Below are 26,372 nucleotides of genomic sequence, written 5' to 3' on the forward strand. Positions count from 1 at the left end.
AGGCAATGATCTTTTTTTGATCATGTAATTTCAGAGCATGGTGTCACACTTGTGATCCATATTCATATCCATACTAGCTACTTTTGTACAGTGTGAGCGTATAAATTTCAGGATTTGTAGTGCTGGGCGGTATGACCAAAAATATATATCAGGGAATTTTTCAAGATTCTGACGGTTTCGCTGTATATCACAGTATTTTTTGCTTGTTTTTTTGCATTACTCTATTGTTAAGAGTACATATAATAATATAATAAAAACACTAAGGCTTTAAATTAAGTCCCACAAAATTACACATTATATAAATAAATCAGACTTGCAAAAATTGCAAATAATAGACCTTAAAAAGAGATATGCCAACGACTTTACCACGGCTTCCTTTACAAAACTAGTACAATTTTTTAAATAACTCCATAAACACTATAAATGTATCTAAAATTCTCAAAATGTAAGTATTCAAATAAATATTTCTGAAAAGCTATGTTGCACAAGTAAGACACAAGTTTAATTTCAATTTACAATATGATATTTTTAAATCCATAAGAGGCATTAAAGTATTAAAATCAGCCACAAATCCTTTTTTTTATCCAGTTAACAAAAAAAAATAATTTAGTGTAAACTTTAAATGTATTAAAATTATCCTTCAAGCTACAGTATAGTTACTGCTCTTGACGTTTATTTACACCTCGTATCCAGAGTTTTAGGGAGTTTTATCACTTGATCACACAATTTAATTAGTCTCTTGTCTGAGTGAATAATTGCTGGTTGCTGTTGTTTCTATTTTTATTTTACTGGGATAAAAACATTCATACGGTTAGGAACAGTAGCAGGAGCTCCTCAGATAAAGTGCTGTTCTCATTGAGCGTTTGACTCCACAGAGCTTAGTTACCATTACTTACCATTAGTTACCTTTACTAGCTAGCAAGCTGTATCTGCTTCTTTGGCGATACTGTTCTACACAGCGCTCCGCAGCGCCTCTAGTGGTATGGCAGTATGAGAAAAATGCATACCTGTTTAATTATCTCCTTTCAGTATACTCGATGAACCGGTATACCGCCCAGCACTATTATATTTGTTGGTACATGAAGAAAGATGTATTGAAACATATGCAGTGAGAACAAGATTCCAAAGATTTCACACCATATACATTGAATTAAAGAACCCATTTAAGATTGAAACATGGATATACTGGTTCAACTTCGAGCCTGTGTAGAAATTACAGAGTCTGCAGACTTTATTTCACTCCCTTTTACAACTCTCTCTCTCTCTCTCTCTCTCTCTCTCTCTCTCTCTCTTTCTTTCTCTTACCATCGCATTAATCACTCTTCCGAAGTTACTGTTTTTAGGAAATGGGTTCTTCGCTTCAAACGGGTAATACTTGAGGGACACTGGAGGGATGATCGCCTGCCACCGGGAAGAGGAGGCATCACCCGCCTCGGGCTCTTTTCCTGCGATTTTAAGAAGCTGAGAGCTGTTTTGCAAATCTCCAGAAACTTGAGTAACTCCTTCCTGTGGTGAGTCTGTTTCAGTGCCGCGAAATGAATATTTATGCTCATTATAATTGGAAGTAGAATTGCTCCAGGTACATCTGTGGTAGCTCTGTGAATTATGCCCCTCGTGGACTGAAGGCATATGGAGCTCATGAAACATAATGACAAGAGAAATTGTAGCCTAAGACCCTGACTTTGAATAAGCTTAAGTGCTTAGGCTTGATTTAAAGGTTGCACTTGTTCTGAGTTGCGATATAATCTCCCCCTTTCACACACACACACTCGCACACGTTCGTCAACGCTCTCCAATTAACCAAGCAGTTTATCAGTCCAAAATGGTTTAATAATACCTCAAAATAGAATTTAACACACAGTCATCTAAATTATTTCTGAAAGGGAATTAAGTGGAACACTGAATAGGAAACTGGGGTTTGATTTACTGTATGTACAGCTTCTGAGGTGATAGAAAAGAAACAGTAGCCAACAAATGCAAAAATAGGAAAACGGAAAAAACAGAAATTACGGAAATGAAAAAAGAGGGGGCGTTTAGTTAGAGCGAGGATTGCGGAAACAAGGGGGGCACATCAACCACAAACTGACGCAAACTAAAACAAAGCAGGATTACCATAATGACAGGAAATGACGTACTGTAGAAAAACGGAAAGTTCCCCGTACACATGAGAATCCGTTGATAATTGATATTCCGTAAAATGCTGCTGACAATTCCCTTGTTTGGTTCCTTTGTTCAAACAAAGGACAGTTTTTGGCCTCGTTAACCTTTCTGCAGTGTATATATATTTATATATGTATACGTATCACTCACTGATGCGTGGTCCCTCACAGCTGATTGAGCATTCATTACGTTTAATATGTTTAATACGCTCAATTTACTCAATTTCAAGTTCGTAAGTCACCTCAACCTGACAAGTATTACGGAGGAACTGAGATCATTCCGTATTCAATCCTCATCCAAATCTCTTCTTGCACAAAAAGTTGAGTAGTGCAAGGACTTGGCACTATCTTTCTGTTAAGTACAAACCCATTAGCACAGTGAAGCGCCTAATGTCCGTTTTTTTTCCATTGCTTTCGAGAGATAACGGGAGGTTCTTTTCTTTTCTTTGTCACAAAAGATGGTAAAAGGTGTAAGTGGATGTTTTCATTCATTCACCGTTCACAACGTTTTGGCCTGAATCCTCCCTGAACCATGAATCTCCCTGTATGTATGTACGTACTTTTGCAATCATTCAATTATTCATTTCCGTAGTTTTTTTCCTTTTCCGTCTTCCGTCTTTTATGCAGGACAAAGATGCTGGTACACACACATACATAGCGGTCAGGGCTCTAAGTCCTTTCCGTTTCTGTTCAGTCTTTTGTTTTAGCCCATAGTAACGTTTGGCTTCTCTCAGACAAAGCAAAGATCAATCCATATCCGTGTCCGTATTTCAGAAGAGCTCCTCCCTCCGTATTTCATGTTTCAGAGATTCAGCATACTGAATATCACTTGACTAAGCTGGGGCTTCTCAACTGTGCTCAAGCTCAATTTAGCCGACATTACAAAAGAAAGATAATGAGTATATTATGATTATGCAGCGTATTAAAAATACCCTTCTTTCTTCTTTTCATCTTCTGTATTGAAGAGTCTTTTCAGTGCCTTTTTTTCAGCGCTTAGACATCATCTCATAGTTTTCGTTTTTTTTTTTTCAAATAGTATCTGTATCACATTTTAAAAAATAGAAAAGTGGCATGAAACTTCTCGGCAGCTCCCAACAACAGTTTCCGTCCCCTTTGGCGTAAAGTTGGGAGCCTTGGAATGTCCTTCACTCGATTCCTCTACCCATCTGTCAAATTAGTCTCTTCAGCAGTATGAAAAATATATGAGTACTCCGTATCACGTTGCAACCCTCAGGTCTGTTGTGATAACAGACTTGTAAAGTTCCGAAGTTGCTTACAAACAGAATTAATAATCGAGAACTCTCCTGAAGCTCGCACCCGCGTCAGCTTCCTCTGAGTGTTTCTGCACGCGAGTACATGAACAAATGCTTTCAATATACATATATGTACTGTATCTTTTCTCTGTTGTAAAATAAATAAAAAATGAAATCTCTTTTTATTACATCACTGTACTTAATTAATAATTGGGTCACTCTCTTTGTTATGCAGATCTGGCAAGAAAAGTTCAGTTCTTGATTTTTTTTAGTTCCAGGAGACTTTCAGGAGAATTTCAGATTTTTGAACTGTCCGAGAGAAGCTGTACTATCTGTAGCTTTTCAAAGCTTGTGTATGGTTTCAGTGGCACATCCTCTTAGCGCTGTCGAACTCAACATGCCTCCTTTGTCGGCCCCAGAGCGTGATGCCCCTGCTGAGCATCGCTGGTCTTCCTTTCGCTTCCCTCTGATGAAAGTTTATCTCTGTACTGCTGAAGTGGTTCTTTCAGAGGCAATACTGGAGCCATGAAAGCCTTTGCCTCCTGGGTTAAAATGGTGGTATGAGGCTTCCCAAACTCTGGTGTCTGTTCTTTCCAGTTGAGCATGGCACCCCCTTGACAAGCTCTGGCTGCCAGCAGGAGGAGAAGAGCTGACATAGCCAGTAGAACCGCAGGGGTCAAGTCTGGAGAAGGGACTGGCACGATCACCTCTTTAGTCCTGAGATGGACACAGGAGGTGTCATTTGGCCCCATGTGCAGACAGACCTTGTAGTGGGTTCCTGGTTGGAGACGAGTCAGGTTGAAGCCTCTAGTGCCAGCCAGTATTCGGGTACTATGCCTGTGGTGATCTTCCAAGCTTCCATTGGCAATCCAAGAGAGTCGAGCAGATGGAACATTATGGCTGACCTGCCAGGTCAGTAGAGCAAAGTGTTCTTTGATGTCTCGTACCTCGAGGTTGTCGTCACTACTTTGAGCACTTGTTTGAGCACTTGACAAATGAGCCCTGCCTGATCCTTCCACCTTTAGGGTCAAGCTCCTTGTGTCAGCCCCGACCAAATTCTGTGCCACACAAGTGTAGAAACCAGCTTCCTCAGCAGTGACTCCAAAGATCTCAAGAGTACCCTCGGTTAAGACCTGGTAACGTCCGAATCTGGTTGCAGGAGTTAACCTCAAACCTTTGGGAATGACCCAGTAAATATTTGGCTCTGGTTCTGCCAGTGCTCGGCAATGCAGGGCAAGGTTGTCTCCATGTTTGACTTGGATGTAAGAGGGAAATGTGCTTGGGGCTATCAAAGGCAGGCAGCTCTCCGCCATTTCCCTGAAGGAAACTTCTTTTACCCTTCTAGCTTTTAACTCAGGAGGTTCTGAGCAGAATGTGGACTGAGGTTCAATGAATCGAACAGGTTTGTCATCCTCTGCACCCACCCAGCGAATAAGGCAATCGCATCGAATGGGATTGGTGTGGAGACTGATCTCTTGCAAGCTTGGCAGAGAGCGCACAGTCTGACGGTGTAGGGCACTCAAGGCATTACTGTTAAGCATCAGACTCTCCATACTTGGCAGCTTCTGGAAAGCCTGAGGGTGAATGTAGGACAGTCGCGGATTGTTCGTAATTTCCAGCTTGGTAAGCTCGGGCAGGTTTTCCATGGCCGAGTGCTCGATGGAAACCAACTCCTCCATGTTGTTCAAGCCGAGCTCCTTCAGGTGAAGCATGTCCCTAAAATCCCCTCTTTGCACCAGCTGAATTGGGTTCTTGTTCAAGTCCAAAAATTTCAGGACTGGCAATTTCTCCAGTGCTTCTTTTGGGACTTTGGTCAGATGGTTGTCGTAGAAGCTGATGCTTTCCAAGTTTAGAAGCCCCTCTAGAGCACGCTCTGAGATCTCGCGCAAGCCCATGCCTGCCAGGACTAAGCTGCGCAAAGATCCAAGAGGTTTAAAGTTGAGATCTTGGATAACGTCCACTGGATTTCCGCCAATCATGAGAACTTCCAGCTGAGGCAAAGCATGGAACCACCGCCGATCAATTACCACAAGATGGTTAGAGTTGAGATGAAGCCTCAGAAGATTGTCTAAACCCTTGAAAGCCGCAGGAGAAATGCTTCGAAGCCTGTTGTGATTGAGATAGAGCTCTTGAAGGCTAGGCAGCCCAAAGAAGGCTTCTTCGGGCAGGTGCCTGAGCTGGTTCTCCTCCATGTGTAGGCTGAGAAGAGCTGGCAGGTCGGTGATTCTCAGGTTACGAGTACTGATGAAACTGTTGTGGGAGAGATCCAACTCGGTAAGATTGGCGAGACCTTGGAGTTCGCCCTGATCCACGGAACTGATGAGATTGCTCTGAAGCCGGAGTGTTTGCGTCTCTGGAGGGAGCGACGTGGGCAGCTGGGTGAGGAGTAGATCATTGCAGTCAACAGTAGGAGCCTCTCTGTACACAGATTGGGGAGAGTACCAGGGCTTGATCTGGCACACACACTGGTGAGGGCATGGTACCCTCCAGGGCATGGAGTGAATTACCAGAGAGCTAGCGACTCCAACCAAGAGATGAATTTGCACAAAAATCTTCGTAATCACTCTCATTTTCATCACTGGAGTTAATTAGTTACGCTATCTTGGAGAACAGGATGTACAGGACCGCCTGGCCTGTTTTTTTCTTTTTTTTTGGTCTTCAAATCAGTCTCTCACTTATCTGTCCATGTGATAGAAGACTTGGGTCTTGCAAGTAAGCTGTCCCCAAAATTAAGTTTTTCGTTTCATCTTTTCCCACCCTTGAGGACTTGGCAGGAACTGTAAAAAACTTTCCTGCTTTGATGTCCTTCAATATGGAGTTTGGAACACTGCGATGTTTGTCGCTTTGCGATGTTTGTCACTCGGCAATGTTCGTTGCTCTTGTTCCTTTACTCAATCCATTGATTTTGACTTTACATTGTGGTTCAACAAATGAGCTTCAGGTGCACTTCTGAGGGATACCTGGAAAAGACAAAAAAATAGGACATTTAGATCCTAAGTCCTGGTATAACATTTGTGCATAACATTAAGACTACCTGTCTAATACTGAGTCATTTCCCACTGTGTCATCACAGCAGATTTCACCAATCAAAGGCATGTAAACCACAAAATATAATGCCCCAAGATGTTAGCAGATGAACCTTTAACGTTCCTGTTCTTCGGTGGGTACAGAGCTAATTTTGGATTTGTTCTCAACCAGCAGTTGAGTTCCCAATCACAGTTTGGTTCTCTTGTTCATTATTTCTAACTCACCTTGGACACGTTCACACATGAGATTAAAATTCATTTGAGTTCGATTTGTGTGATCCGATCACAAATGATTGGAAATCCAAAATAGTCATTCATCTCTTGTGAGAATTTTTTTCTTGGAGGAGGTTAGGCTGGTTACTTTAAGAGTCTTTCAGGTTCTCAGACGAGGCAGTTATTGGAGTTTTCTTGTGTTCCAGCCACAAGTATCACCTTTATCCATTAGCTTGTTATTGTAGCGTGATCAGCTAACCTGTGTGGAAGGTGGATGGTGGAGTATCATGATTATTAAGTATCTTCCAACAAGGACATTAATGGAGTGAATGTTGGGGATGCATCAAGAGGCTTTGGCATTGATACTGCGATAATAATATCTTCGTCCTATGCGTCATATGAATGAAAGGGATAAGTTTGAGGGATCTGATTACGACGCATCATCAAGACACTTGATCTGATCAACCTGGACAAATGCTAATGGCACGTTTGAACAGGGCATTTCATGACCTGCAATACCTTGGAGATCCTTAGGTGCCATCTTTTATTTTAGTGGGATAAATATAATTTGCAATTTTTCCTAAATCTGCAGCTTCAAAGGCGCCGTCTCAGGTACTGTACCGGCTAAAATTAGATCATATCTCTGTGTGTATCATAACACCTTGCATAATTTGTAGCTTGAGCGTCTCCCTCTCTCCCTTAAAGAGGAGCTCCAAATTAGTTCTGGGGCATTACAGCGGAATATGGCTGCATTTCTCATCACCACTGGAAGATGACTGCTGCAGAAATACGGGAGAAATAGAGGCTGAAATTTAGCGAGCCTAATTCACAGCTTAAGATTTTGCTCTGCAAATAACTGAGGTCCTGGTATTACTCATCTGCAAGCAGCTTCTGCGGATGGGGAATGGGGGTGGGATGACACGTTCTCGACTGGATTCGGAAGCGAGCGGTACTCGAGATAAAATAAAGCAGAAGAAAGAAAAGCCTGCTGCGCCGTAGCCTATTTTAAACCTTGACGCATAGAGTGCCGTGTCATCCTTACTGTCAGAGTAGCAATGGACATTTTACAACCCTGATTTGCTTTATTTTTAAGACACAGCTGATCTGTAGAGATGGAAATGAACTTAGCTTTGATACTGGAGGCAAAAAAAATTATAGACTGTGGCACAGATCATGTTCCAGGATTCTCTACTGCAGCATTGACACACATTTACACACAGCACATTCACACTTTCATCATAATAACTAGAAAAAGAAACAGAAACAAAATACTCTTGGAAACTGGAGAAAATTGGTATAGGAAGAGATCTGGCCGACCCACAGGGTTAGGCAGGTGCTGGGAATCATGTTAAAGTTGAAAGTTGAGGCATGGATTTCAGTCAATATTAGCAGATTCTTGAGCACAATGTTCAAGAATCGGTGAGAAAGTTGAATTTAAAGCGCTGGGGCTGGATACTTCAACAAGACAACGACTCTAAACTCACTAAACTCTACTAAAATCTACTAAAGCATTTATGCAGAGAAACAACAAGTACAACGTTCTGGAATGATCATCTCAGTCCCAAGACCTAAAATCTGTTCGCGGAAACCTCATCAAATCTGACTGAACTGGAGATGTTTTGTAAAGAAGAATAGTCCAAAATACCTTCAAACATATCTATCGTCTGATATATCGATCGTCTGATATATGATATATTTAACTGAAATTGCTGAGCTGAACGACCAATGATTTATGAAAGAAAAGGAAAATCATGAAACTGATCAGGAATGCCCAAACTTTTTATACCACATACAAATGAAGATATAATGAAAGGACTATGTAATAATAATAATAAAAAAGTGTTCTGTTGCCTGAGAACAACAACACTATGCTATAGATGATTACTTATACCTTTTGTGGATATGATTGTACAGTGTTTTTCAAAAAACAATTTTGGTAATATTTGTAATTATCTAGCTGCACATTTTTGGTTTGTTCAGACTAAATTTGTAGCTTTTCGGGATGCTGAAAGCTAACTTGGGATATGTTTTTATAATCTAAACCTGCTTTGAACTTCTTCTCCACATCTTTATCTCTAACCTGTCTGGTGAGTTCCTTGGTCTTTATGATGTGGTTTGTTCACTAGTGATCTCTAACAAACCACTGAGGTCCATACAGAATAGCTGTACTGCACTGGATTTTAGTTAGGGGTTTCAGAGTTTTTCAGATTTTTATTTGTTTAAACTTTAATTCCATTTCATTCCATTGCTTTTTGTTGGTCATAAACAGTGGTATGAAAAAGTTTGGGCACCCCTGATAATTGTCATGATTTTCCTTTATAAATCATTGGTTGGTCGAATCAACAATTTCAGTTAAATATAACATATAGCAGAAGAACACAGTGATATATATATATATATATATATAATTTTTTATAATTTTTTATTTTTTAATTTTTCCCATTTTCTCTCCAATTTACATCTCACTAGGACTCCCCCTATCACTAGTAATGCCCCAACACATCAGGTGGGTGAAGACTAACACATGCTTCCTCTGATACATGTGAAGTCAGCCACCGCTTCTTTTCGAGCTGCTGCTGATGCAGCATTACCAAGCAGCATGACAGCGCGCTTGAAGGAAAGCGCAGCGACTCAGTTCTGATACATCAGCTCACAGACGCCCTGTGCTGTGGACATCACCCTAGTAGTGATGTGGGGAGAGAGCGCCATCTACCCACCCGGAGGGAACAGGGCCAATTTTGCTCCCTCTGACTGCCGTCAGCTGGATGGCAAAGCTGCATGAGCGGGGGTTCGGACCTGCGAATTCCCACTCATAGTGGCAGCGCTTTAGACCGCTGGACCACCCGGCGCCGTAGATCACAGTGATATTTGAGAAGTATAATGAAGTTTATAGTATTTACAGAAGAGGGTATTTAAAATTGCAGCTTTTTTTTTAAGAAAACATGAAAAATAGTATATTCAGTGTTTACAACAAGCTGAGAACCTGTAGTTTTGTGGAGAACTGGGTTAGACTGTTTACCCATTCTCACGATTTCTTCCACACCCACCCCTCCAGCCCCTTGTTACTTCTTCTTGCCTGGCTAATCCATCCTTCGTCTGAATGCCCAATTAGTCCTAATGTTCTTCCTGTCTCCATTCTGCAGTTCACCAGGGATCTACCTGACAGCTCAGAGACTGTTTGTTCTGTAGACACTCTCACACACACACATACAGAGCGACCCACTCATGTGTGTGTTTGCGAGGCCTGGAGTTTTCCCCATCCTCCCATCAGAGTGCACGCTCTGCCACAGAGCTCGTTTACAAAGTGTCAGCTTCTCAGTGGTGTCTCCGGCAGAATCTTGGCCCCCGTCCTGCACGTCGCCACTCCAGCCCGGCTGGCTGACTGGCTGAGGCCCGTAACGTGCTGTGTTCCACCGTTTCCCCGACCCGCGTCCTAATGAGTCGTGAGGGTGCCGTGAACGCCTTTAATGCAAAGTGAATGGAGATGCCTTTTTTTTTTTTTGCACGCGTAGGCCCCCTCCCCCTAACTCCACGTCTTGAATAATGCAACGACTGCTTTCGCCCGCTAATCTCCGCTCCCGCTGCTTTCACTCTCATTTTGGCCCGAGCAGAACGGACAAGAAAATGCTCTCTGACAAATTGAAAAGCATGTGTGAGAGTGTGTAGGGAGGTGGAGGAGGTGGTGCCGGTAGCGGTGGTGCTGATGGTGGGGTAAGAAGGTACAGAGTAACGAGATACAGACATCCCATCCTGCAGCAAATCAGAAAAAAAACCCATAGAAAGCAACTGCAACCATATATAGATACAGCGCTGGAAAAAAATTAGACACAACTAAAAAAAAAAGGATGAGTTTTTTTTATTTTACCAAATCAAGAAGAGGAAGCTGGATGACCACAAGCCATCAAACCAAGCTGAACTGCTTGAAATTTTGCACCAGGAGTGTCAAAAATTTATCCAAAAGCAGTGTGTAAGACTGGTGGAGAAGAACATGCCAAGATGCATGAAAACTGTGATTAAAAAACAGAATTATTCCACCAAATATTAATTTCTTAATTAATGGACCAATAAACATTCTATTGAAAGTTATGAAGGTTTTATTAGATGATTTAGAGAAACTTGTTTTTCATTGGACAGCAATGATGTTCTCTCTAAGGGAACTCTGCTTGACTGCATGCACTCACTCCCGTTGCAAGTGGTGTGCATCAAAAATGACGAGGGGAATGGTGAGTGGAGCGTTGTTTCTTTGGTTTACTTTGATATTAGTTTAACATTAGCTTACCTTGCTAGCAGAGCCACCAAATCTGCCAAACTCTGCTGGCTTTGATGTGATGAATGCTACATTATGAGATTTGCATTATTAGAAGCAAATATATTTTGTTTGCACGAGTGCACTCCAAATGACTTGTGGTGTACAAGCATCTTGAAGGACTACAATTTTTTATTTCCAACTTTGTGTCATCATTGACACCAATAAACTTGTACCAACCGTCTTGTACCATCAAATACAGTTTAGCCCATTGTATGCCACCTGTAGGGTACCACATCACATTTCCCCCGCCCCCTCCCCCTTGAGTCCACCAGTGGCAAGGAGCTTCTCTTTCGTTTGTTATGAAGGAAACAGCTGTTGCTAAATGTGCCACTGTGAGGTAGCTTCCCCCCAACAGCTAGTTCTACACGAGCCCGGCTCACGCTGCTATCTGTCATCGCCCGATAAATGGGTTCTCACCTATTGCCAGCCATAATGGCATTATAATGACTCCGCGGCCGACGCTCGTATCTAGGCCGGCGTGTATCTTTTGCTGCTCTACATATTTCTGTGTTCTTCGGCAACGGTTTGAAGAGAAATAGCCTGAAGGAGCCTCAAGGTGGGTACGTGCCCCATGCTGCGGGTTTGTGGCATTGTCAAACTCTGCCCCTCACTTTTCTTCTCTCGTTTGCGCGGCGCACCAGAGGAAAGCTTAAAATTCATGAGAAATAAAAGAACACTGCGGTAAAATACTCAGACTTTTAGCGTAATCTCTACGGGCTACAACAGTAGCATACTGTCCAATAGCGCGGACAATACTTTCCCTGTACTTAGAAACAAAAAAACACAAACATTCTGCTAAACAAGCAAAAAAGTCTTGTAGAAACATGACAAACTGCAAAATCACAGCATACCATAATAGTCAGGCAACACTTTCCATAAAAGTTGGCCAAAATCCACTTCTTCTTGTTCATGATGAAATATTATAGGTCTCTAAGTTTTTTACAGATGCTGCATATGATTCTCAGCCTCCCTTGTCTGCAGTAGCTAAGAAAAGAAGACCCTCGGAAATACGTGTTGATCAGAGAGACTCAACCAGTGACTACATGGTCTCGCCCACCTCGGCCCAGGACCGCTCACACGCCCATACATGCAAACATGCACCTCTGATATATTTATATAATCAAGAGGAAGATGGATGATCACAAGCCATCAAACCAAACTGAACTGCTTGAATTTTTGCACCAGGAGTAAAGGCATAAAGTTATCCAAAATCAGTGTGTAAGACTGGTGGAGGAGAACATGATGCCAAGATGCATGAAAACTGTGATTTAAAAGTAGGGCAATTTGTAACAAATGTGTTAGAAAATGATTGAAATGTGTAAAAACAATGCTCCTCGATTGGCGATTGGGGAGGAAAGGAAGGTAGACGTTCTCTGCTGCAGTGCTGTTAGCCAATCAGGGGCCAATCATATTTGCATGTATGAATATTTAGGAGCATGGCCCCAAAACTTTCTTTAGAGACCAGTAATTCAGTTATCTAAAGCAGGGCTAAATAAAAACACCTGAGCACTATCTCATACTGCTGTGTGATGCACCTTGACATCAAAAAATAGTGTTTTTACACTGCAATCGGACCAGACCATGGTTCAGTCAATCTAGTCTAAGACCCACTCTATTGTTCAAACACAATCTTGGACCTTTGTTCTGGGCTGTGGTGCCTTTCACCTGCTATCACTCTTGGAATTTTGGTTTGAATCAAACATAGTAAGTGTGAAAGCACCTTTTTGTCTCCTATAGTATGCAATTGGGATGCAGCCATACACTTCACTCCAGAGGTGTGTCTCTCTCTCTCTCTCTCTCTCTCTCTGATCAGGGATCATGGCACAAGCTAGCGGAAGTTGGCTGGGAAACTGACAGAGGCAAATTCAGCTAATTCCTCTGATCTGCAAAGCAAGGCCTGAACATATAAAGTGTTTAAATTGGAACAAAGTGCTGCCGGGATACGCTTTCCTTTTTTTTAACAGAGTGCGATCAATAATTAAGTGAGAGCGCTGAAAAGCTGCAAATAGGAAAACAGAGAGCAGCTCATGTCAGGGTAAAGAGTGACAAGATAGAACTTCACACAGCTCATCCACACAATCACAAGTCCCGGGGAGGAGTACCAAGAAAAGTGTCTCTTGCCTACAGTCAAGCATGGTGGTGTGAGGATCATTCATGGTTGTCTGTGGCTGCATGAGTGCTACCGGCACTGGAGAATTGCGATTCATTGAAGGAAACAAAAATTCTGACATGTACTGTGACATTCTGAAGCAGAACATAATTCCCAGTCAACGCTAATTTAATGGCGCAGCCGCAAGGTGTAAAAAAAACTGTTGACGGGGAGTAAGATAGCAATAAGAATCCCGTAATGTGTTTTTAGTGTTCTGTAGGGGTAAGCTCACCCAAATGCACTTAGTAAATAACTATATGTTATTATAGGACTGTATTAGAATTATACAGCTCTGGAAAAATAAATAAATAAGAGACCACTTAAAAATTGTGAATTTCTTTGATTACCAAATTGAAAACCTATGGAATATAATCAAGACAGGATGGATGATCACCAGCCATCTAACCAAACTGAACTGCTTGAATATTTGCACCAGGAGTGAGTAGCATAAAGTTATCCAAAAGCAGTGTGTAAAACTCGTGCAGGAGAACATGCCAAGGAGAACATAGTTCCCCGTCAATGCTTATTTAATGGCGCAGGCGCAAGGTGTGAAAATAGACTGTTAACGGGGTGTAAGATACCAATAAGCATCCCGTAATGTGTTTTTAGTGTTCTATAGGGGTAAGCTCACCCAAATGTATTTAGCAAACTAGTTTATGTTATTATGGAACTGTATTAGAAGTGTGTTAGGAATAACATTTGACCAGTACAGCTTAAAAAAAACTTAAAAATTGTGAATTTCTTTGATTACCAAATTAAAAAACCTCTGGAATATAATCAAGACAGGATGGATGATCACAAGCCAACAAACCGAGCTGACTTGCTGGACTTTTTGCACCAGAAGTGAGTAACAAAGATATCCAAAAACAGTATGTAAGACTGGTGGAGGAGAACATGCCAAGATGCATGAAAACTGATAAAAAATCAGGGTTATTCCACCAAATATTGATTTCTGAAACTTTATGAATATGAACTTGTTTTCTTTTCATTATTTGAGGTCTGAAAGCTCTGCATCTTTTTTTTCTTATTTCAGACGTTTCTCATTTTCTGCAAATAAATGATGTAAATCGCAATATTTTTTTTTTTTTTTTTTTTTGGAATTTCGGAGAAATGTTGTCTGTAGTTTATAGAATAGAATAAAATAACTGGTTTATAAACTGGTTTAGAAACTGAAGTGCTCTCTTAATTTTATCCAGAACTGTATATACTGTAATATATTAGTTTGTAACAGTTTAAGCCCAATTTATGTGTAATTTCTTTTTTTTTTTACAAGGGATCCACTGGCTCTCAGTGAGTAGATTTCCCAGCTCCAGCAAATAAAAGCACAACCCAACACCACATCCCCGCTACACGCATATCATCCCTGGCATAATCCTCACCGCAGCAGCATTATGTGTAGGACAAGGTGTTAACAGGCAGCCATAATGCATCGCTCCTGAGCGTTATTTGATCTCCGGTTGGCACATAGGGCAAGGCCTGTAATCATCTGTCTCTCCATTATACCCGCTGTCTGCGCGGGCACGGTGTAACAGTTCACATGCACCTCTGCTGACAAAAGAAGCTTATTATGAACAGAAGGCTTTCAGGGCTATTATGTCGCTCCAGACCCCCAGTGGCCGTCCACGATAATCTGCACTAGAAATCTTTCATTCTGCCCATCTCTCTCTCACTTCTCTCTAGCAGCTCTCATTTCTCACACCTACAGAGGCCTTACCCTCTACCTTCCCTTCTCATTCAACGTGTTTATATTTTCATTTTTAAGTAATCCAGACTATAAAGGAATACATACGGAATCATGTAGTCATTTAAAACATGTTAAACAAACCAAAATACTCTACTGAGAAGCATTTATTTAGGGAGGCTCTTGCAGTTTCTGAGGCTGGTAACTCTGACATACTCCTGGGGCATTCCTGATGAGTGCCAGTTTCATCATAACATTTTTGATAGTGTTTGCGACTGCACTTGAGGATACTTTCAAAGTTCTTGTTTTTTTTTCAGACTGACTGACCTTCATTTCTTAAAGTAATTTCGTTTTTTTTTGCCGTAATATGCATTAGAACATTAATCAAATAGCATTACTCACCGTATACCAACTCCTTTTCACAACTTTACAACTGATGCTCTCAAACACATTAAGAGGCAAGAAATTCAGGTAATTAACTCTTGACAAGATGATGTGCAAAGCTGTCATCTAAGCAAGAGGTGCCTAGTTTAAAGAATGTAAAATATAACACATATTCTGGTTTGTTTAGAATTTTATCGTTTAATAAGTAAGTCCATATTTTATCTTCATAGTTTGAATGAAAATATTCAAAAAATGAAAAAAAAGAAAAACAATGAATTTGAGGTGTGTCCAAACTTTTGACTGGTGCTCTATGTATTTATGTTAGTCATGTCTATCAATAAAAAAAAAACTGATCACAACAGAATTCTGTGATTAGTATCATTTTTCTCCTTAAGACAAAGCTTCAAATAATGGATTTTCCCATGTAAATAAAATAATTGAATTAAAATATAAGAATTGCATTAATCATAACAATACTTTGAGATTAAGTCATGAGTAAAATAATGATTTAATAAATATATAAAGCTAGTATTTCTTTAAGTTTCTGGTGGGGGAAAAAAATTTAGAATGTTAATGGTGGAAATGAAGGCCATATTCTACGTTCAACAGCAGTGTGTGTGTTTGTGTGTGTGTGTGTGTGTGTGTGTGTGTGTGTGTGTTCAAGTGACACAGAGAGAGAAACAGATTTAATCCATATATCAGCATAAATAAAAAGAAACCTTACTTCTGAAGACATATTTACATTAATACAAATACAGCTAAAAACCTGTTAAAAATGTTCAAATTTTAAATACGGCACCAAATGATCTCTAACCAATTATCTGACATATGGCAATTGTGCCCAAATCTGCTCTATTTTTGCATATAAATATATACAGTAGGAGTTTTATGTTTCTTTTTTGTAGTGATAATAACACAGATAACTCGTTAACAAAAGCGTAAGAACAGGTTGATGCAAAACTGACTTTCAGCTATTGCAAAAATGTAAAGATATGGCAGACAACCTGCTAAAAAATCTCATACCAATCACCTGGCACCTGGTCATTGTATCCAAATCCTCCCTATTTTAAATTTTTTGCAAGTACTGATTATGGATCAACTAGTGCTGGGTTCATTCGGTATAACGTAGGGGGAATTTGAACCGGTATGTGTTTCTCTCATACCGCCACACCTCTAGAGGGCGCTGTGGAGCGCTGTGCAGAACAGCACCATCAAAGAAGCACACTCAGCCATGTGGAGTCTAGCTCCATCTCTGCCTGGAGAGAATTCAGAACACCTCCTGCTGCTATTTCTACTGTATGAGTGTTTTTATCCCAGTAAAATAGAGCAGTAACTACGGCCCTTTTAAATATATTAATACTGTAGCTCGAAGCATGATTTGAATGTATTTTTTGACTGGAGAAAGAAGGGAATTGTAGCTGGTTTTAATACTGTATACAGTAGATTTATATAAATTTATATCTAACTTGTGTAATAGAGCTTTTGAGAAATATCTCTTTAAATACTTAAACATTATAGACAGTATTTTATGTCCATTTAAAGTGTTTATGGAACTATTAAAAATATTTTTTGATATTTTGTAAAGGAAGTTGTGTTAAAGTTCAATTTAAGGTCAATTGTTTACATTCTTCAGCTGTCTAATAATAAATACACTATTTATACTATTATATTATATTTATGTAATTTTGTGGGACAAAGAAAACCCAATACTAATCAAAGCCTTAATTTAAAGCCTTTGTGTTATATATTATATATACTCCTATAAGTACAGTAACTCAGTAACAAACCTATATTAAAGCTCAGTCATGCCAAAAATAATATAAAAAAAAAGAATAAAAATACCGTGATATACCTTCAGAATCTTGAAAATTACCATGATATGCATTTTTGGCCATACCGCCCAACACTAGGATCAACCTGTTCTCAGGGTCGTTTTAAGGCATTTGGGGGCCGCAAGCAAAATTTTCATATTTTGTCGTCTACAGGAATGATGAACCTGGCTGGCTATATACTGTCAGCCACTAGGGGGAGGGGCCCCCTTGAGGTTGATTCTGATAATAGTGTGGTTATACTTTACAGCATTGACCAACACAAAATTTAAAGGGGAGATTTCAATTCATAAACAGTTTTTGTCTGTAGGCTCTAGGCAATTGATTGGTTTGCCTGCCCTGTTGCAATGGGTCTGACTGTTCCTACTATTTTATTAAACAAGTTACCCGTGTTATAATCCCTGCAAAAAAGAAAAAAACATAAAACTCATACTATATATATTTCTATATTTCTTGGCCTACTTAGACAAACCCTCTCGTTCTCCAGCTGGAGACAGTGTACCGTGATTAATGTTTTATTTGGCAGCTGAATTGACTGCTATTCATATTTCATGGAGTGTGACTTCAGGTTATTAAATAAAAGGGAATATCTGAATCGATGTGGAATCCATGAATTGTTATGGAATGCGAAAGAAAGGTTGTTAGCAGACCTTTTTCACTTCTGCAGCTTAAAATAAAAAGGTAAAGATTTATATTTAAAAACATCCAAAAATTATACTCAGTCCTTAATTAATGACAAATTGCTGAAATAGATTATTTTATAATGTAAACATAGATGAAAACTCTCTAATGGAAGAATTTATTAAAAGTAAAAAAAAAAAGTATTTTAGTTGTTGTTCTACTTATTCTTATTTGTTTATATATTTATTGATTTATTTATAATTGATTGATTGTACACTCATTGTGCAAAATGCAAATTCAAAAGAAAGTTTGGAGAAGGGAGATAAAAGTCTACCAGAATGTTTGATGTATGTAGCTGTATGATTAGCAAGGACTGCTGTATGATTAGCAAGGACTGCTATATGATTATCCAGTACTACTGTGTGATTATCCAGGACTGCTGTATGATTAGCTAGGACTGCTGCATGATTATCTATGACTGCTGTATGATAAGCTAGGACTGCTGTCTGATTATCTAGGGCTGCTGTATGATTATCAAGGACTGCTGTATGATTAGCTAGGCTTGCTGTATGATTATCTAGGGCTATTGTATAACTAGCAGACTGTTGTATGATAAGCTAGGACTGCTATGTGATAACAGAGGATTGCTGTATGATTAGCTATGGCTGCTGTATGATTTCCTAGGAATGCTGTATGATTAGCTAAGATTGCGGTATGATTAGCTATGGCTGCTGTATGATTTTCTTGGAATGCTGTATAATTTGCTAGGACTGCTGTATGATTAGCTAGGACTTCTGTATGATTACTAAGGACTGTTTAATGATTAGTAAGGACTGATTTATGATTATCCAGGACTGCATTTCAATTAGTTAGAATTGCTGTATGATTTTCTAGGACTGCTGTGTATTTTTTAGGACTGCTATATGATTACAAAATGACTGCTGTATGATTAGCTAGGACTTTGGTTTGAATATCTAGGACTTATGTATGATTATCTAGGACTTATGTATGATTATCTAGGTGTGTTGTAAAATTATATAGTACTGTTGTATGGTTATCTATGGGAGCTGTATGATTAGCTACGAATTCTGTATGATTATGAAGTACTTTAGTATAATTATCTATGGAAGCTCTATGATTAGCTTAGACTGCTGTATGATTTTTAAAGACAGCTGGATGATTAGCTAGAATTGTTGTACGATTATCTATGACAGTCGTATGATCAGCCAGGACTGTTGTATGATTATCAAAGACTGCTGTATGATTATCTATCTAGCTGTATGATAAACTAAGACTTTTGCATGATTAGCTGATGTGCTGTTGTGTAAGTCTTTGCTTTGTTTACTTTGTTGATTATCGAGTGTACAGGAGTGTACAGGTCGTGAGCTAGATCTCATATATTTTCACCGCCATAAGAAAATCCTTCTCAAATACTCTATTTCAGGTTCAGTGCCAGCAGGAATTCAGTTGTTTTTATCGCTCCAGGTGTCCAAAATCTCCAGCTTCCCCTCCCTGCTGCTCCGGCATCTCGTGACCCAGCTGATTGATTTTCTGCTGACCCCTGCGGCAGTCTGAGACAGGTAGGGCTGCACTGGCACCACGGTGCCGCCGTGCTTCCGTCTCGCTCTTCCTGCCAGGCTTTTTGGGCCCTCGTTTGACTCTGCTGTGCTCAAAGTGGATGTGTTCTGAACACAACTGAACACAGGGAGCTCTGTCGATGGCCTGAATTGACTGGGCCTGCGGCAAAAGAACAAATGCGCTGTGCTTTATTTTCCAATATTTTTGGCGGCAATGTCTCCCCTTATGTGTACTCGCAAGAAGCCTTCACAGTAGAACATCTTAGTTTGAACATTTTAGGATATGCATACAAAATATTGCCAAAGAATCATTGGATTTATAAAATAAAACCAAGCACCTAGGCATGCAGACGGCTTCTACAAACATTAGTGAAGGAAAGGGTCACTCTTAGGAGCTCTGTGAATTCCAGCATGGTACTGTGACGTAATGTTCCACAGTCAACTGTCAGTGCTATTACAGCAAATTGGAAGCCATCGGGAACGACAGCAACTCAGGCGCAAAGTGTTAGACCACGTAAAATGACAGAGCGGGGTCAAATCATGCTTCTCTGTCTGGCAATCCAATGGATGAGTTGGACTTGGGCCCTTAGTTCCAGTGAAATTACCTCATAATGATTTAGCATACCAAGAGATTTTGGACAATTTCATGCTCCCAACGTTGCAGGAAAAGTTTGCTATTCCAACAAGACTCTGCTGCACTGCCTAAAGTGACATGTATGAGCAAGTCTGGTGTGAAAGAACAGTGTCACATGTGTACTTGGGATGTGTCATAGAACGCCATTAAAGATAGAAGCTGTCATGTTACGATTATTATTACCACTCACAGTGCTGTATTGATTGTGACCGGCGGCTCCTGGCTAGAATTGCCCTTATAACTTACAGTATAAGCAGACTCGCCACTCAGTGACTCAATGTTCTTAGAAATGTCATGGGACAAGGACACAGTACTAGTTTCTGTCTACAACGACATGTAGCACATCTGTGTACATATAGAGCTCTGAAAAAAAAAAATTAAGAAACCACTTCAATTTCTAATCAGTTTCTCTGATTTTGCTAGTTATAGTAAAATGAATGTTGTTTTGTTCTATATGCTACGGACAACATTTCTCACAAATTCCAAATAAAAATATTTTCATTTAGAGCATTTATTTGCAGAAAATGAGAAATGGCTGAAATAAAAAAAGATGCAGAGCTTTCAGACCTCAAATAATGCAAAGAAAACAAATTCATATTCATAAAGTTTAGAAATCAGAGTTTAGAAATCAGTATTTGCATAGTTTATACACTTTTTAACTAATAAATTAACTTTTTTTTCATGACCATACAATTTTTAAAACATCAGTGCAGACATGGGCAATAAAACCAAAAATCAACTGAAACTATAGTTCAAATTATTATAGTAGGTCTTGAATGAATCAATAAAATATTCAATAAAAAATGTGTGTCAGGTCCTGAGAGCTCTGTTGTGTAGGGCTAAATTACTGAATTAACTTTGAGCTGACGTAGATGTTATCTTAAAATATATTTTCTCCATTGATAAACGGAAACACAAAGATCTGTGGAACAAATTTGTACACCCATGACTTTTGCAGGTTTTTCATGACCATGTGAACCAAGTTTTTGCTGCAAAAATCCTGTTTTTTAATAAAAAAATGTATGCATCTTGGCATGTTCTCCTCCACCAGTCTTACACACTGCTTTTGGATAACTTTATGCTACTCACTCCTGGCGCAAAAATTCACGCAGTTCAGTTTGGTTTGATGGCTTGTGATCATCCATCTTCCTCTTGATTATATTCCAGAGGTTTTCAATTTGGTAAAATCAAGGAGAAACATCATTTTTAAGTGGTCTGTTATTTTTTTTCCAGGGTTGTATATATATATTTGTTTTATTTGGAGGTGATTGTACCCTTGCTGCAGCCCTACACTCTCCCTGTAAATGCCATCTGCAAGACACAAACCGAGTGTCAAATGGAGGCTGGCGCTCGGAGTGGAACGGGACAGGAGGGGGGTGAAGTGAACGGAGGGAGCAAACAACTGAATTGAGACCGGGCTATTATTATAACTTCAAAGGAGCCTGAGCTGGCACGCTTAGCAGCCAGAGATGCTCTGTGCTCCTTCAATTTTTAAAAGCTTCTGATTAAAGACGCAGCATGGGACGAGACTCTCTGCTGGAGAGATCACCTGTGTTTGAAAAGGGAACAAGTGCAAATCTGAGCCCGGCTCGGCCCTGATTGCCTGATACATAACTGCGTTTCATAAACCTCTCTGCTTTTCTGCATTCGGGCGATCAAAGTGATGGAGTCAATTTGCGGTCGCATTAAAAATTGGCGCTGTGAGGCGGTTGGCAATTAAGCCAATCAACATAAAATAGAAATCTATCAGCTCTGAGTCTTTAAAGCACAGAATTATGCATGTGTATGTAAATTCGGACATTCATACAGTGCTGTGAAAAAATACTTTTTTTTTTCATACTTACAGTTTTCATGTTTTAACATGTATATTTAAATATTAGACAAAGATACCGTGCATAAGCATAAAAAAAACACTTTTTAAATGATAATTTAATTTATTAACAGACAAAATATATCTGTGTGAAAAAGAGTTTGCCCCTAAACCTTGAAAACTTGGTTGTGTAATAATCCTTACATTTTCACATAGGGCCAGGTTGGTTTAAATTGTTTTTTTTTTTTTTGTCCCTTAATGGATATAATCATTGTTTAAAAACAGTTTTTTGTATTTATTCGTTATTTTTTGTCTGATATTAAAGTGTGCTTGATAATTTAAAATATGGCTCTGACCACACCTAACCCCAGTGTTAGCATCACCTTACATTGGCTCTGAACTTAATAAATCCCATTGATAGCATTGACTCCAATCCTACTTAGCCCTGGTGTTAGCATAAAGACACACAGCTTCAACCATGCTGTTAGCCTCGTAACTAAGACTATCAGACCACTTTGAGCCCAGCTGTTAGCATCATGAATAACCTACACCAGCCCTACCGATCCTAGCTACTGTTCTTGGTATCATCTTGACTCACACGATGCTAAGAACGGCTATTAGCATCATGAGTATTCTACACCAGGGGCCTTATGTACTAAGACTTGCGTGGACTTCCTACTAAAATGTTTCGTACGCTCAGACCTGAAAAGTTCCTTACGCACAAAAAAAATCCAGATTTATCAAACCATGCGTAGGCAGAATCCCATGTACTTTCTCTTAGTACATCGCAATCAACTTCAAATCAAGCGCAAGTGCACGAAAACGTCACACCTGCCATGTCTCCTCCCTCAATTACTCAGAGTATACTGTTAGAATAATAATAATAATTATTATTATTATTATTATTATTATTATTATTATTAATATTATATACGCGTAGCGTTTAATTACCCATGTTTTAAATTGTATTATTCTATGATGGATAATAAATGCTTTCATTTAAATGCTTTAAATGATTTACCAAGAAGCCACCCGTCACGCACTCAGCTTGTTTTCTTATCCTCTTATGCTCTTGGAAATCTAAACGGTTTATAAGCCAGTCATCATCATGGGTCAAAAAACATAATGTTCACGGAAAATGCGCTCTCAATGAATTTGGCCATTAGCAATATTTTCCAATAATGCCAACGTTGCCAACTCCAACAACTCCAGCGCAAACTTTTATGCATTATTCTATAATCTAGGCTAAGTGGAAACACGTTGAACGATTATTTATGTAAGCCAATGAAATTGTCTGATTAATTAACTTTATTTTACCCAGTAAAATAAACCATCTGTAGTGAGAATCAAGGCTCAGCAGTTGCTCTGAGCACGACAGAGCACGACAGAAGCATTTGATTGAGTTCAGCTGTAAACCATTTTCCGTTCTTTCTGCACATGCAGACAGCGCTCCTGATGGATATGAACTTCAGCTCATTGTATCTTTCTGATTAGAGATTCATTTTGTCCCGCTGCTGCAGCAGCACCCTCCCTGCAGTATTCCCGAGAGAGCGCCGTATATTCCGCTCACCTTCTCAAAGATTATTGACCTTTATAATAATTAGATGGGTCCTGCGGCATGAGCACACGGGGAATTGACGGCAGGTTGTCAGGGGGGTGGTAGTGGAGGTGGTGTAGAGGATTATACGGTACTGTATGCTGCTCTTTGTAGATTTAATGATAGTCCAATCATGCAGGCCGTTAGCTGCTGCATAAAAGCACATTTTAGTGTTTTAATGCTAAAAATAAGTTGCATTATAATTTTTTTTTGTTCTCCCTCTGGGGTCCTCTCTCTCTCTCTCTCTCTCTCTCTCCACCTCTCTCTTTTTGTCTCTCTTTCTCTCTCCCACGTTATATCTCCCTCTCTCTGTCTTTTGTTCTCACTCTTTCTCTCCCATCCTCTCTGTCTCTCACTCTCTGATTCTGTCCATCTTTCTCGTTCTCTCTCTCTGTCTCTCATTCTCTCTCTCTGTATCTCGTTTTCTCTCATTCTGTCTGTCCTGTCTCTCTCTCTCTCTCTCTCTCTCTCTCTCTCTCTCTCTCCTTCGCTCGCTCTCTCAGTGATCCTCTGCATAGCCGCCGTCATTTATTCCTTGGAAGGAGCTATTGCAGTGGTTGCTGCAGAGTTGCCATGGAGATCTGCCTCCGTGTTTCACAAGGTCAGTGTGAAAGTTGAGCGAGCTGCCAGTGCTGTTCCTGCGCACATGAATATCACCCAAACATCGGACAAACATTGCCCGTACATCGCCCAAACATCGTCTGTACATAGCCCAAACATCACCTGTGCATCGCACAAACATCGTCTGTACAGCGCATGTACATCGACCAAACATCACCTGTGCCTCGCCCGTACATTGCCCAAACATCGCCTGTCCATCGCCCAAACATCACCTGTACATCACCCAAACATTGCCTAAACATCAACCATACATTGCCCAAACATCACCTGTCCATCGCCCAAACATCGCCTGTACATCGCCCAAACATCACCTGTACATCGTCCAAACATCACCTGTACATCACCCAAACATCGCCTGTACATCTCCCAAAAATCTCCTGTACATCGCCCAAACATCATCTTTACATTGCCCAAACATCACCTGTCCATCGCCCAAACATCGCCCGTACATCACCCAAAAATCTTGTACATCACCCAAACATCACCTGTACATCGCCCAGACATCGCCTGTACATCACCCAAACATCACCTGTACATCGCCCAAACATCCCCTGTACATTGCGCACACATCGCCTGTACATCGCCCAAACATCGCCTGTACATCGCCCAAACATCACTTGTACATCGCCCAAACATCCCCTGTACATTGCGCACACATCGCCTGTACATCGCCCAAACATCGCCTGTACATCGCCCAAACATCACTTGTACATCGCCCAAACATCACCTGTACATTGCCCAAACATCTCCTGTACATCGCCCGAACATCCCCTGTACATCACCCCAAACATCATCTGTACATTGCCTGTACATCGCCCAAACATCGCCCAAACATCATCTGTACATTGCCTGTACATCGCCCAAACATCACCTGTACATCGCCCAAACATCGCCTGTACATCACCCAAAAACCTCCTGTACATCGCCCAAACATCACCTGTACATCGTACAAACATCACCTGTACATCACCTAAACATCACCTGTACATCGTACAAACATCACCTGTACATCACCTAAACATCACCTGTACATCGCCTGTACATCACCCAAATACTTCCTGTACTTCACCTAAACATCACCTGTACATCGCCTGTACATCGCCCAAACATCAACTTCTCTTGATAATTTCAGAAGTCTTCCCATGAACATGTTGGTCAGTGTTCAATATTACATCACAGATAATAACATTCACAGCAGGTGTGGGCTGGTCTTTGCTAAATCATCTGGTCTATCTAAAACAGTTTAAGCAATAATCACCCGAGCTGAAAGTGTGAATGTTACACTCTGTTACATAAGACAGCAAGTTAAGCGGTTGGGGACTGTCTGGGGACAGTCTGACCTCTCTGTCCTCATCAGTGAGGGCACATGTAACCGAGTATGAGGCAAGGGCACTCAATAGGATGCAGACAGACGAGCAGAGCTCTGCTCTTCAAAGGAACTCTCCCATCTCTTAACCTTGTAGACTTTCGGGAAACCAGTTAAACCTGTGGATGAATGCAGCACTATGTTCTGTCCTCGCCTTGTTACCATTCCACATCTGTGGATCAAAGAACTTCCCATCAAAGTAACAGGTAATTTTGCTTCAATGGAAGCTGTCAGTCAGCTTCGTTCTTCAACACTCAGCCTGAGCAGTATTATAAACCTTGTCCTTAACTTGTGCTGTGAGCTTCCACCCTAGATATGTTCCTTTTTTGCTTTGTACTTTGACGTTTTCTAACGAGAAATAATTAGCGCTGTTTTTGTTCGTAAACAGGTGAACTTTCATCTTTCATTCTGAACATCACCTTTTTCTCTGCTTCTCTGGCATTTCTGTCTTTTGGGCAGTGATGATTACACCTTTTTTTACTTCTGTTTTCCAGGAAGGCCCTGGAGTCTTTCCTCGCCAAGTGTGCGAACAGTCAGCAATATTTTTTCCTTCATTTTCTATTTTTTGTTGCCCCCCGTCGCTTCCTTTGTTCTTAACTTTCTACTGACAAGGCATTGTTCTAGTTCTGGTATTTGCTAATTGTGTACCCACAATTCTGGACTGGTAATCAGAACTGTATGGTTCCCAATTGATTTATCTATACCTATACCCAATGAGCGTGTTCTGTGTAGGATCCTTGCAAACCATTTGTTACAGAAAGGGAGACAGAGAATGTCTTCAAGTTTCTTTAGGAACTTGCGAGGGCTGCTTAGGCCCAATCCCATTTCACACCTTGTACCTACCATGTAGCCTTATCTTTCAATTTTGCACATTCACATCTAGTGGTAGGATGTCCCAATTTTTGTTCTGATAGAGGGATAGGGTTTACCAATTCTTGTTGGTATATGGTGTCCTGATTTTTGTGGGATATAGGGCTATGGTGTCCTGATTCTTGTGTGGATAGAGAGATAGGGCTTACCAATTCTTGTTTTTTTAGAGGGTAAGAATGTCCTGATTCTTGTCAGGATAGAGGTTATAATGTCCTGATTCTTGAATAGAGGGGCGTGGTGTCACAGTTCTTGTTAGGATAGAGGGTTAGAATG

General features: G+C 40.3%; 1 protein-coding gene across 10 annotated transcripts in view; it reads right to left on the bottom strand.

Moving 5' to 3' along the window:
- Nucleotides 1-1,808: 1,808 nt before the first annotated feature.
- The window catches only part of lrrn2 (leucine rich repeat neuronal 2), a 176,645-nt gene continuing 152,081 nt past the window's right edge, over nucleotides 1,809-26,372 (bottom strand). For all 10 annotated transcript variants that reach the window (XM_049471958.1, XM_049471954.1, XM_049471956.1 and 7 more), the window contains one exon: nucleotides 1,809-6,372. In XM_049471958.1, the coding sequence (XP_049327915.1) occupies nucleotides 3,805-5,988 (2,184 nt within the window). In that variant the 5' untranslated portion in view covers nucleotides 5,989-6,372 and the 3' untranslated portion in view covers nucleotides 1,809-3,804. The remainder of the gene's footprint in view (nucleotides 6,373-26,372) is intronic.

The sequence above is a fragment of the Astyanax mexicanus genome, chromosome 24 (genome assembly GCF_023375975.1).
Source record: "Astyanax mexicanus isolate ESR-SI-001 chromosome 24, AstMex3_surface, whole genome shotgun sequence".
Taxonomy (NCBI): domain Eukaryota; kingdom Metazoa; phylum Chordata; class Actinopteri; order Characiformes; family Acestrorhamphidae; genus Astyanax; species Astyanax mexicanus.